General features: G+C 50.1%; 5 protein-coding genes across 5 annotated transcripts; 1 reads left to right on the top strand and 4 right to left on the bottom strand.

The window, feature by feature from the left end:
• Window positions 1–695: 695 nt before the first annotated feature.
• On the bottom strand, window positions 696–1,766 carry Z518_01377 (uncharacterized protein; the record flags this gene model as incomplete). Its single annotated transcript, XM_013421977.1, has 1 exon — window positions 696–1,766. One exon carries the CDS (start codon window positions 1,764–1,766, stop codon window positions 696–698), a length of 1,071 nt encoding a protein of 356 aa, XP_013277431.1.
• Window positions 1,767–2,468: 702 nt separating this feature from the next.
• Z518_01376 (uncharacterized protein) lies at window positions 2,469–2,744 on the bottom strand (the record flags this gene model as incomplete). The annotated part of the gene is made up of 1 exon (XM_013421976.1): window positions 2,469–2,744. The coding sequence occupies one exon, from the start codon at window positions 2,742–2,744 to the stop codon at window positions 2,469–2,471; it is 276 nt and encodes a 91-aa protein (XP_013277430.1).
• A 2,066-nt stretch (window positions 2,745–4,810) lies between these two features.
• Z518_01375 (uncharacterized protein) lies at window positions 4,811–5,998 on the bottom strand (the record flags this gene model as incomplete). The annotated part of the gene is made up of 1 exon (XM_013421975.1): window positions 4,811–5,998. The coding sequence occupies one exon, from the start codon at window positions 5,996–5,998 to the stop codon at window positions 4,811–4,813; it is 1,188 nt and encodes a 395-aa protein (XP_013277429.1).
• Window positions 5,999–6,397: 399 nt separating this feature from the next.
• Window positions 6,398–8,461, bottom strand: Z518_01374 (uncharacterized protein; the record flags this gene model as incomplete). The annotated part of the gene is made up of 1 exon (XM_013421974.1): window positions 6,398–8,461. The coding sequence occupies one exon, from the start codon at window positions 8,459–8,461 to the stop codon at window positions 6,398–6,400; it is 2,064 nt and encodes a 687-aa protein (XP_013277428.1).
• Window positions 8,462–9,357: 896 nt separating this feature from the next.
• Z518_01373 (uncharacterized protein) lies at window positions 9,358–9,977 on the top strand (the record flags this gene model as incomplete). Its single annotated transcript, XM_013421973.1, has 2 exons — window positions 9,358–9,809; window positions 9,863–9,977. 2 exons carry the CDS (start codon window positions 9,358–9,360, stop codon window positions 9,975–9,977), a joined length of 567 nt encoding a protein of 188 aa, XP_013277427.1.
• Window positions 9,978–10,967: the final 990 nt, after the last annotated feature.

Raw genomic sequence — 10,967 nt, 5'->3', positions numbered from 1 at the left:
AAGAGGGAGAAACACGAAGAGGAGAAGAAACCATGTAGCTATGGAAATTCCAAATCAACAGGGGAAAGGCGGGTTCTGGTGTTACATGTGGCTTTTCTGGACCGTGCTGAGGAACAGGGAGATCAATGAAGTGGGAGACATCCAAGGCGATGCTTGGTTGGACAGGGATGGTGATGCTCCTGCTTCTGATCTTGCTGTTATATGCCGTGCGAGTTTCCCCTCTCTGATCCAGCCCTGTTGTCGCCATTAGACGTAAAATTCGTCACTTCGCAGCCATGGTGTGATGGACTCCGTCCATTGATGTGATGCGGAATATAAAAAACATCAAGACCTTTTCTCCGGGGTAGGGATGTCCCGGCTAACCAGGACATTTGACATGGCATGCTTCGACCATGGGATGTATGAGAGTACTATTGCGATCGATGCGTGCATGTGTGTCCAGTGCGTTTGCGTCGATTTTGTCGCAACGAGTGGGAAATCCGGACTTGTATCACGTTGATGGGCGGTTACTGTCCTTTGGCTTTCCAATTGCTATTCGAGAATAACACCTCCATGTTCCTATTTCGAGATATTCGTCCGTAGTTCATACCATTACCTCATGTCTACCGGAACTTTAACTCATTTTCCCGTTTGCGCACCTCCCTGAAAATGGACAGTTTGTACTTCTAAGCAATAGCTAGATCTACCACTTCTCGTTACTGCTTCAAGTTCTTCGCAAGCCCAGGCCAATGTCTCTCAAATGCCTCCACGGTATCCAAGATCGATTTGTCGTAGCTAATGAATCTTTGAACCCCAAGAGCCTGGTATGCCTTGGATGACACCATGCTACTCTCTCCCTTGACAAACCAGTAATCTGGCGTGTATCCCCGACCAGGATGGCCCACCACAATGTCTCGCTCAGGATACGTCTTGCGGAGCAGATCTGCGGCCGCCTGAGGCGGAGCCTTGCCGTTTGAGAGCAGGTAGCGCTCGCCATTGCTCTTCTCAGGATGCTCCATGGCCCAAACGTGCATTCGTGCCACATCGCGTACGTCAATATACCCGGCACCGCCAATCTGAGACGGTAGATCCTTGTCTCCGCTGTAGATTCGCCAGACGGGAAGAAGTGCCTCATTGAGGTTTTCAGGCGAGGCTGGGAATGAGATGGGAGGTCCCGTGACGACGGCGGGATTTATGGCAGCAACAGCGAAACGAGAGTGGTTCTCCTCGACCCAATTCCAAAGTGCTCGCTCGGCGGCCGCCATAGACGCACCGTAGGCCACCGGGGCTGTGAAAGTCTCCCGAGCTACTTTCTCACCGGTCTCGTTCCAGTCCACCTCGGAATAGTTGTAGTCGAGGGGTTGTCTCCATTCATCCACTATTGCGGCCGCGGAGGATGTCACCACAAATGACGTCAGTTGAGATCCAGCGACATCTTTTGCAGAGTCGAGAATTGATAAGTTTCCGCCGATTGCCCGACCAAAGAACTCGTCTACCGTCTTGAGTGTGAAGTCGACAGGGGAGGTGGTGTGGATGATGGCGTGGGCGCCCCTGACAGCTTCGTCGAACGCCCCTTTTACAACAATGTCCTTGACTTCGAAATGTTGATACTGCAAATCATAGCCCTTGAATGGTTCGGCGAGAAGATGGTCTTTGGCGGACGCCGAGTGAGACGTGCCTCTGACCGTGTAACCCTTCTGGAGCAGCTGAAGGCCTATATGAGTGGCGATGTAGTCATCGATGCCGGTAACAAGAACAACCTTGTCCTTGTTGTTGGGCGTGGACATCGGAGAGATGGATCTGGACCGGCTGCGACTTCGGCTGAGGGAGCGGAGATAGATGTGAGAGAGTCTCTTGGAGGTCTCTATGTTGGCGGTTGAAACGGGGTTCGGGCTGTGGTCGGGTTTCTGCTTCTTAGGTATGCCGTCGAAGCTGGCACAGGCTTTCGGGAGGTGGATGTGTGAGTCGATGGAGAGGTAGATCTATTGGCGGTTCAACCTCAATTTCTGTGGAAAGGATTTCTCGTGCTCCTCGAAGATCGAATTATTCACCCAATGGCCGATGCAGAGAATGGTGTTGCGATGTGTCCTGAGAAGAATGATTGCGTTTGGGCTCGATTCCTAAGAAGCTGTCGCTGGCCAAATTTCGGCAGTGTAACATATACTACGTTTGATGTCGTCTGGAGAAAAGATGAAATTTTTGCCTTTACCATTCAGCTGGGCGTTACAGTCGTGAGTGGCTGAGCAAAATTCATAAGCGCCCTGCAGTCAGAAGACGTTGCCCTCGGCCAATCAGGGGAATAGAGTTCAATGACAAATAATATCTGGCCTTGTCTATGCATCCCTTTTTGGACGAGGCTCGATGAGCTGACCCCTAAGCCTTTCCTCTTAACTTACTAGCCGCCGAGGTGGTAATAATTGTCACGAGCAAACACTATATACCTATTAAATCCGAGTGTCAGCGCCCTCAAATAGCGACTATCCCTGATATTACGCCATCGCCCCAGAGAAACGACAAATTGTGAAGCAGTTCACTGCCCAGAGATAGTTCAGGTCTGGCCAGAATGGGTGCAGGATGCCGGCCCACTCGTCATCGTTAACTGGCGAGTAACCCTCGTCGGTGTTTTTGATGTTGGGGAGGTACAAGGCGATGTGTTCGTTGTTGCTTGAAGTGAACTCATTGACGTTGTCGATGTAGTGGCCGGGATAATTATTGGCACTGGAGATGACAGGACGGATGTCGAAGTAATGGGTTCCTACGCTCATTTGGCCTAGGATATCTAGCTCCTGGGTTTGCGTATCGGCCGCATTGGGAGAATGCGGTGCTATATTGGACTTTGGACATTCCTGAATCGTCAGTTCTAGGGATGATCATTTACTGCAGGTTTAGGCGGCCTAAGTAGTCCCGGTTCTGTTGCATCCAGTCCGAGGGAGGATTATTGCCGATAGAGGAACTTGTGTCGCCAACTCGAATAAATGGGGTCCATGCATTACCAACGTCGATGAAGCCGATGTTGACCGATGAGGGGTTGTTCATCGTGCTAATGCCGTCGAAATTGGCATGTATATTGATGGTGTAGGCGCCAATGGTACCATCTTGGTGTTGTCAGGTCCATCTTCAACGGACCAGTCGAACTCTACACCACCATTCCCTCCTTCAATTTCGATCCCACTCTGGATCTGGATCACCGCTCCTTCAACAGCGTCTGGTCGTGGTTTTGGTCGGTATTGTCCCAACCTAAGAACGAATGTCATATTAGCGTCAAGTGCCTCTGGTAACACCCGGCACGAATGGGCTGTTGCAGCCTCATTCCAAGAGAATGGTTCAAGTTGATGAGAACAAGACTGGTCTTGTCTCCTGTGACAGTTCAAGACAGCGAGGCTATGAAATTGGTGAAGACCAGCAAACCGATGGCTATTTTTGCTGGTCAGTAATTCCTCCGACGATGAAACTTGAGGACGAGGGTGGAGTCTCCCTCGACATCAGAGGAAGCTGGATATAAGGACTTGTTTCCATGATGCATCATCGCTAATAGATTGGGGTGAACATGCACGGCTGTTTGGTATAGTGAGCAAGCGATGCAAACACGGCGTTGAGGTCCTTCGCAGACGCTAAATCCGGGCGTTGATGTGTATGCTTTGGTCTCCATGGATAGATAGAATGAATATTTGTCCAGTCATATCGGTATAGAAAAGTCTTGGACCGCAACAGACTCCGTCGAGACCATTATATCGATCAGGTCTAGCTTCGCAGCCGGGGACGAAGAACAGAAGTCAAGCATATGTCGCTATAGCTGATGTCAATACAATCTTCTGGGGGTGGGCAAGGTGCGCCTTACCTACCAGACACTAGTGACGGAGAGTCCGGGAGGTATTAGTCTGTTGCAATCTCGCATGATGATTAAGGGATCATTTGGAGAGATGAGTTGCACTTCGAATCTGAGATCGAGAGTTAGACGTCTGTTGCAGCTTTACGGCTTTTTTGAAGATGAATAAACTATTCTTCCAATTTACGACATCCGCTGTGCCACTAAGACGAGCTAGTTCCTTGAGAGGCACGAACATGCAGCAGAAGCCTGGTAACTTTAATTGGAACAAGAGAAGCAAGTATGCAGGGCAGAAGAAAGTTTGGTTAGCAAAATGAGGAATAATAACCGACTAGACAGCCTACAAGCTGTCTCTCGATGGCAGGGAACCCAAGGATAATCCTTTCGATGAGCTCTATCGCAGATCACCTAATTGTCCCTTTCTGTTGTCGCGAGAGACTCTGAACATCGTATACATGACTCAATCGGTACGTGTGTTCAGGGCGTGGGGTATCAGTGGGCCGTGGTGCTCCTTAAGATGGGTCTACATGAGATCTTCATGATTGATTGGCGGGGAACGCCGACCCCACGCACGCGCTAACTGGTCACGTGGCAGTTGCTTGCCGTCGCCAGAATGCCTTCTGAGATTCAATATGTTCAAGGTAAGACAATGTCTCAGTCCCTGAAAGCCTAGAAAACCGACGGCAAAGCAATGGAGATACTATATATGAAACACACAGGCGCGGGCTCCGGCGACCGTCGGAGCACTTCATCGACAACTATCTACATAGTGTTCCATAGTACTTGGTATACTAAACCGTCGCCGCCTGCCATACCAAGCTTCGCAATCTCTAAGCAACTCAAGGCAATGACCGAGGTAACGAACAACCCACGTTACGATCAAGCTGTCGAACTATTGGACCTCATCTTCACGAATCCGGTCGACTCTCAAAATCCCAATCCGCCTAAACTAATAAGGACATATTGCAATGCTCGTGGCTTCAATTGGCACGCAACTCGGCTTAATCAATACCCGGCAGTGTTCAACTCCTTCTCCGTCCATTCCCACAGCTTTTTGCCCGCGTCAGCATCGGTTGCCCACTTGTTCTTTCTGAACTTTCCAACTGGAGTGTAGTAACCCCCATTGACAAGATCTTCCCTTTTTGCGCCAGTTGATGCCCACAACTGATTCAATGCTCCAGATTCAATGGTTTGGAATATCAAAGGGCCAAAGACCATCGATCCGTACTTCAGGAGTGGATTTGCCTGTGTGTTGGGAATGTACAAGTCCGTCTTGACGATTCCAGGATGGATAGCTACACTGGTGAGTGTGGGGTAGCGCCGCGCGAGTTCTGCGGCGAACATGATATTTGCCGCCTTGGAAGCGCCGTATCTTATCCAAGGACCCGTAGCTGTGAGTTTCTCAGTCGATAGGATGGTGTCCAAATTCGGCGCCAAGTTCCAGGCTTCGGATGAAACAGACACCACACGCACATCAGAGTCAGACTCCTCGGCGGTCTTTTGCAAGGTTGGAAGAAGAAGCTTGGTCAACAAGAAGTGACCCACAAGGTTGGTGCCCATCTGGATATCCTGTCCGGATGCTGTCTTACCCGGCGGCACGGCCATGATACCGGCATTGAGAATAAGAATGTCTAGTCGGTCGCTACGACGTATGACTTGGTCTGCCGCCCTTCGGACTGACGGTAGCGAGGCGAGGTCGAGAGGTAGATACTCAATGTCGACCTCTTGGGAAGACTGGGCCTTGATGGAGGCAATAGCGTCGCGTGCCTTGGACTCAGTTCGGGCGGCCAGGAAGATCTTATGAGGGTTGTGTTTGGCGAGTTGGAGCACAGACTCTTTGCCAATGCCATTGTTGCCTCCGGTGACGAGGATGACCTTGCCAGAGAGGCTCCGAATGTCTTTTGCTGGAACGAATGAAGAGGAAATATTGAACGGATACATGCTTACCAAACCGGGGTGATACGCTTCAATCGTGAGTAGTGGGTTCTTAACAAGGGATGGCAAAAAGGATGTCGCCAGGCAAAAGAAGTCATTCAAATTTGAGAGCCTTGTGGAAATCGAAGCTGTGTCTCGAAGGCCTGATACAGAAGTGGCCGGAGGAGTTTGTTCTGCATCGCCGGCAATCGCGCCGCTGCTCTTTTGTACCCTTTTGATATTGCCGTCGTCCAAATCTTCGTCGGTATGTGGCGCCATCCACGCAATTACATCGTTCCGACTGCATTGAAAGAGCCGAGGAAAGACTAGGCTGCTCGCAATTCGAAGCGTCACCGCTTGGCTGCCGCTCTTACGCGCTTGGCTTTCGACTAATCCCCTCACCCCACAAATTGATGTTGGAAGATTCATTCGGCCGCAAAGCTTTCTGACTATTTGCTCTGCTCTTCTCCCATTAGAATTTAGGGGATGATACAAAGAAGTGTGATTGATTTTCTAAAACTATAGTACCATCGTTGCACAACTTGTGCTTCCAGAGCACTCTAAACACTTCGGCTTTTTTCCGATCAAGGTGACCTGGGGGTATCAATATATCAGGCATCGTCCGCCGCCATTTTCTATCCAACGCCACTGTGATGCCAAATAATGATTCGCTGCTGCCTAATAGCAGAATCCCTCAACATGTAAGTAGATGCCCTGAGCTTTAGTCCCCTTGTGCACGGCTCGTTCGTCACTAAGAGCCACAACACTTCGTCGCACATCATCATGAAGCCCTTGAGGACCGCAAACCACCACGGCGCTTTCACCGTCGGCCTCCTCCAGTACTTTGCGGATGACGTTCTTGGGTTTCGGTCGACCGGCAAATACTTTGAGGCGCGTTGCTGTCGCCTCCGATTGGGGCCCTGGAGTTTTCGTGTCCTTTTCACCGATTGAGGAAGAAAAGGTAGTGCCTGTTAGTGGCCGACAAGAACAATTCCGAATTACTGTGCCCTCCTCATCGACAGCAGTCTTGCAGCAGCATATACCATCTGGGCCACAGCCATCTTTGCCCTCGTCATTCGACTCGGCCAACATTGCATCAGATTGTTCAATCAGTCTCTCGCTCTTCTCGAGTCTTGCGGTGGAAGGTGGCGTCGTGGTGACCTCGGCAATCCCATGTGCTGCAGGACTGCATGAGCTGTCGGAATTGGAGGCCTCTAATTCTTCGTCACAGGTAATGTAAATGCTGAGGTCCAGTTCCTTGTCCGAATGTCGATCAATTTGCCGAATGTTCTCCATATCTGACATTGCCGTTTCCAGCTGATTCTGGAACCACCCAACCCGATCTCGAGATTTCACGACCCACACGAAGCGAATTGTCTTGGTAACGATGGGCGAGGCACCTGTAACACTTGCCTTCCACCTCTGCACAATATCTCTCATAAGGGGAACGGTGAAAGCCGCACCGGTGCTTCCTGCCAGGAAACACACGCTGTCGAATTGACGTAAGGGCCTAATCGTGCCATAGGGGCCTTCAATTCCAATAAGCTTTTGCCGTACACTTTCCTGATCGGAGAAGCCGAGACCTTTTAACGCAAATCGGTGAAAACGTCGAGTTGCCCCTTTTCGAGCTTGAACCAGAAATTCCAACTTCTCATCGGACTGTAGAGATGCAATACTGAACGGATGACTCTGCAACGGGACCACCGAATGACAGGAGAGGAAAACGTGTTGGCCCGCTCTCCATTTTATTACGGGTTTGTCGATGGTGATCCGGGTGACATTTCCCGGGAGAGGAGTCAAGACAGCTTTGTTAGCCCATATTCGCTCCCTTCCTCTTTTTGGGCGGTGGAGAAATGATAGATTGGCGAGAAGGATGTTGATAAAACGTAACGCTCGGTCCAAGAAGAAAAGTGCAACGCCGGCCCAAAGATACGCCTTGCCATGATCAACATGAAGCATGAGAGCCCCAACGAGGCTCACAAAGAGCACCACATGCGTGACAACGAATATTTCATAATTCAGACGTCTCAATGATGCAAACGAGGTCCCCACTACAACCGTGAGAATACACCAAGCAGCGAAGCCGGTTTGGGACATTCGATCGGTGGACAACTTCACTGTGATGGAGTCGAATCTGGCCCAACTCCTGAACCAGAACATTAGGTGAAAGGTGGCGGTCAGCCACAAAACGCGAGCAACCCACCGATGCAACCAGTTGAGACGTTCATAGCTCATGCCAACCAGAAACCCGATCAAGTTTTGTTTTCCAGCCAATAGGAAAACTATCGGCAACTGGGTTTGTGCAATGCAGCCGCACCGGTAAGCAATATCTTCCCAACTCCGCTGGTCACCCGTATCGTACTTGTCGAAGCAAAATACAATGACTGTGATGAGATAGGAGAGAACTATAATGGTCTTGCCCAAAGGAGGAGATCTAAATTTCAGTGACTTGAGCTGGTAAGTCGGCAGGGAAGCTCCACTGATTTCACGACCGAGTGCTGTCACAGTGGCATAGAAGGACCATAGAAAACCTTTCGGTTTCGCATCGAGAGTCCGCTGTCGTTGCCAAAACAGGCTGTGATCTAGGAGGTTGAGGAGGGCAGCGAATCCAATGACAAAGCCCACGACGGCCCAAAACATCTTTTGCATGTAGAAATATCCGGGAACGCCGTCAGAAGTGCCCATACTCCCGTGGTCCATGTCTTCCACGTCATGGCCACCATGGCGAACAAAGAGAGTCATAATGGTCTCCAGACAAGTGAATATTCAAGCGGAAATTTCCTCTTGAGCAAAGCGTAGAGGTATGAAAGAGAAGGCGGCTGGCAATTTTTAAGTGGGAACGGGTGGTGAAATGGTTTCTATACCATCTCTGGGTTTCTTGACAGACGGTCTGGCATGGAATCGAATGAAAATTGAACGAGGAAAAGAACCCAAAGCAAATGGGATGCCATATTCCTAAACTTGTATTCCGTTCGTCGCCCGTACCAGGCCTCCCAAGGTTTGAGATGACTTGGGCTGGCCAAGACCCAAGAAATCCAAGACCAAAAATATGAAATCGAGTCCTCCTTCATTGTAAACAAAGGTGACAAAAGCGTTTGATGTGGGTTTGGAAACGCGGAAGACCCGCGATCCGTTCGAGGATTGCGTTTGACGTGGTCCATTGGCCATGGGTGGAAATATAGGTGTAGGGAAGGTGTTAGATACCAAATTCCAGGTCAGTCATGAAGTCGATGTGGAGCGCACTCGAAACTCAGCCTGCGAAATCTTGCTCATGGGCGAGCATGAGCACGAATCTCACGGCATCTCATCGAGGCGAGGAGGGAGGGAGGTTGAAGGAGAGTACACAGACTCGAGAAGTGTGTGGTCCGGGGGGACTGCGCAGTCGATTTCTATTGGCCAGAAAACTTGCTCACGCATCTGATCCTCTAAACCTTTTGGGATTAGATGTTCACCGGCAATTTTGCTTGAAAGAAGTGTCAATGCGCCTTCTTCTGTAACATGTTCACCTCCACATCTCACTCTTAAGGGAGAAACTGTGTACTTTTATACAAAGCCCAAGTGAGCCAGTTTTCCTCTCTTCCCATCTCAATTCCTCGGACCATCTCTCGAATTTAGCTCACCGCTTCCTGTTCTTCACAATGTCGCATTCCGACATGGATATGTCCTCAGACTCCATGTCCTCTGGCTCGATGACCATGGCCATGATCTTCACCACTTCACACCGTACTCCTCTCTTCTCAAACTCATGGACACCCACTTCTGACGGCGGCTATGCTGGCACCTGCATGTTCCTTGTCATTCTGGCAACGATATTGCGCTCTCTTTTTGCACTGAAGGCAGTTTCGGAGCAAAGATGGCTGGCTGCCGCGCGAAAGCGCCGTTATGTTTTGGTCAGAGGCAGATCTACCGAAGCCGCCAGGATTGATCAGGATCCTGATGCGAAAATTGGCTCTCTTGTCACTGCTCGGGGCGTCGAAGAGAATGTCAAGGTGGTCCAGGCGAGGGTGGGAGACGTCGTCCCTTTTCGTCTGTCGGTCGATGTTCCTCGGGCGATCCTGACCACTATTATTGCTGGAGTGTCATATTTGCTGTAAGTCTACGGTGCCACCTCGACGGGATCATGAATCAACTAACAGTTTCCAGAATGTTGGCTGTCATGACCATGAACGTTGGTTACTTTCTCTCTGTGCTTGCAGGTACCTTGGTGGGCGAGCTTGCAGTGGGCAGATACGCCCAGATTGATGAGCATTTGCATTGAGTCCGCTTTGGAATTGAAGTGTTTTTACCCCACGAGAGGAGGACTACAGGGAAGAATCCGGCGTGTACGCTACTCTAGAGAATTCTATACTACGGTCATGAAAAAATTGGACGAATTATAGACCGGGCAGAATGACTGGTTTCCCTCCTCATCCACCGTTTTCTCTACGCCATCACGGGAGTTTTCCGTGGTAAATACCGTCTTTGACGGTAACTAACTTGCGGACTTCTGCTGGTTGGGGGTGGGGGGTTTATTGCCCATCGCATGGGAGATTGAGTTTCAGACCCCATTTCTCTGTCTGTTCCCATCGTCTCCAGACTCGCATTTCTCGCGCTAACCATCAACAATCCAGGAAAAAATCATGCTATTCAATCCTATTAACCATTCAAAATGAGACAAGGTAGAGCCAGCGCGTGAAGCAAAGCTGCGTCGTGATTTTGGACGGCAACGAGGACTTCGCTGTTGCATAGTACTTTGACCTGTCAATTTTTCTTGCCTCATCTCACCAAGTACTTCCATCATTCAGGTTCATGGTTCAAATTGACCTTTGCACTTGATCCTCCTTCTCGATACACTTCAGCCACTTTCAGATAGTATTGACCAAGAAATTCTGCAATGTTACACCCGCTACCCCGAGAAAACAGAGACTCAGTTTCTCTGCGGCTTCTCCGTCTCTGAGAACCGCACCCTAGTCTTTACCTCAGCGTTCCCCGTTGCTCTCGAAATGGACTAGGCCTGCAGCGTCGTCCAGATGCTCCTCGCCCTGGGTAATGATCCAGGTGACAATTTCAACATCACACTCGAGCCAATCTTCCAGCAGCAGGACGGAGGTTCGTTCTGTCTGACCTCAGTCAAGATTCCAACCAGCATGGATATTCGGATGCGACGAACGGGATTTTGCAAGTGGTCACCAGAACGACGGCGCTGGGGGGCTGTATATTGTGAGACTTATCGTCACCTTATTGGGCGCGCCTTCGTTGTCTTTTTGCT

The sequence above is a fragment of the Rhinocladiella mackenziei genome (assembly GCF_000835555.1).
Source record: "Rhinocladiella mackenziei CBS 650.93 unplaced genomic scaffold supercont1.1, whole genome shotgun sequence".
NCBI classification, from domain to species: domain Eukaryota; kingdom Fungi; phylum Ascomycota; class Eurotiomycetes; order Chaetothyriales; family Herpotrichiellaceae; genus Rhinocladiella; species Rhinocladiella mackenziei.
This window is presented reverse-complemented; position numbering and strand designations above follow the sequence as displayed.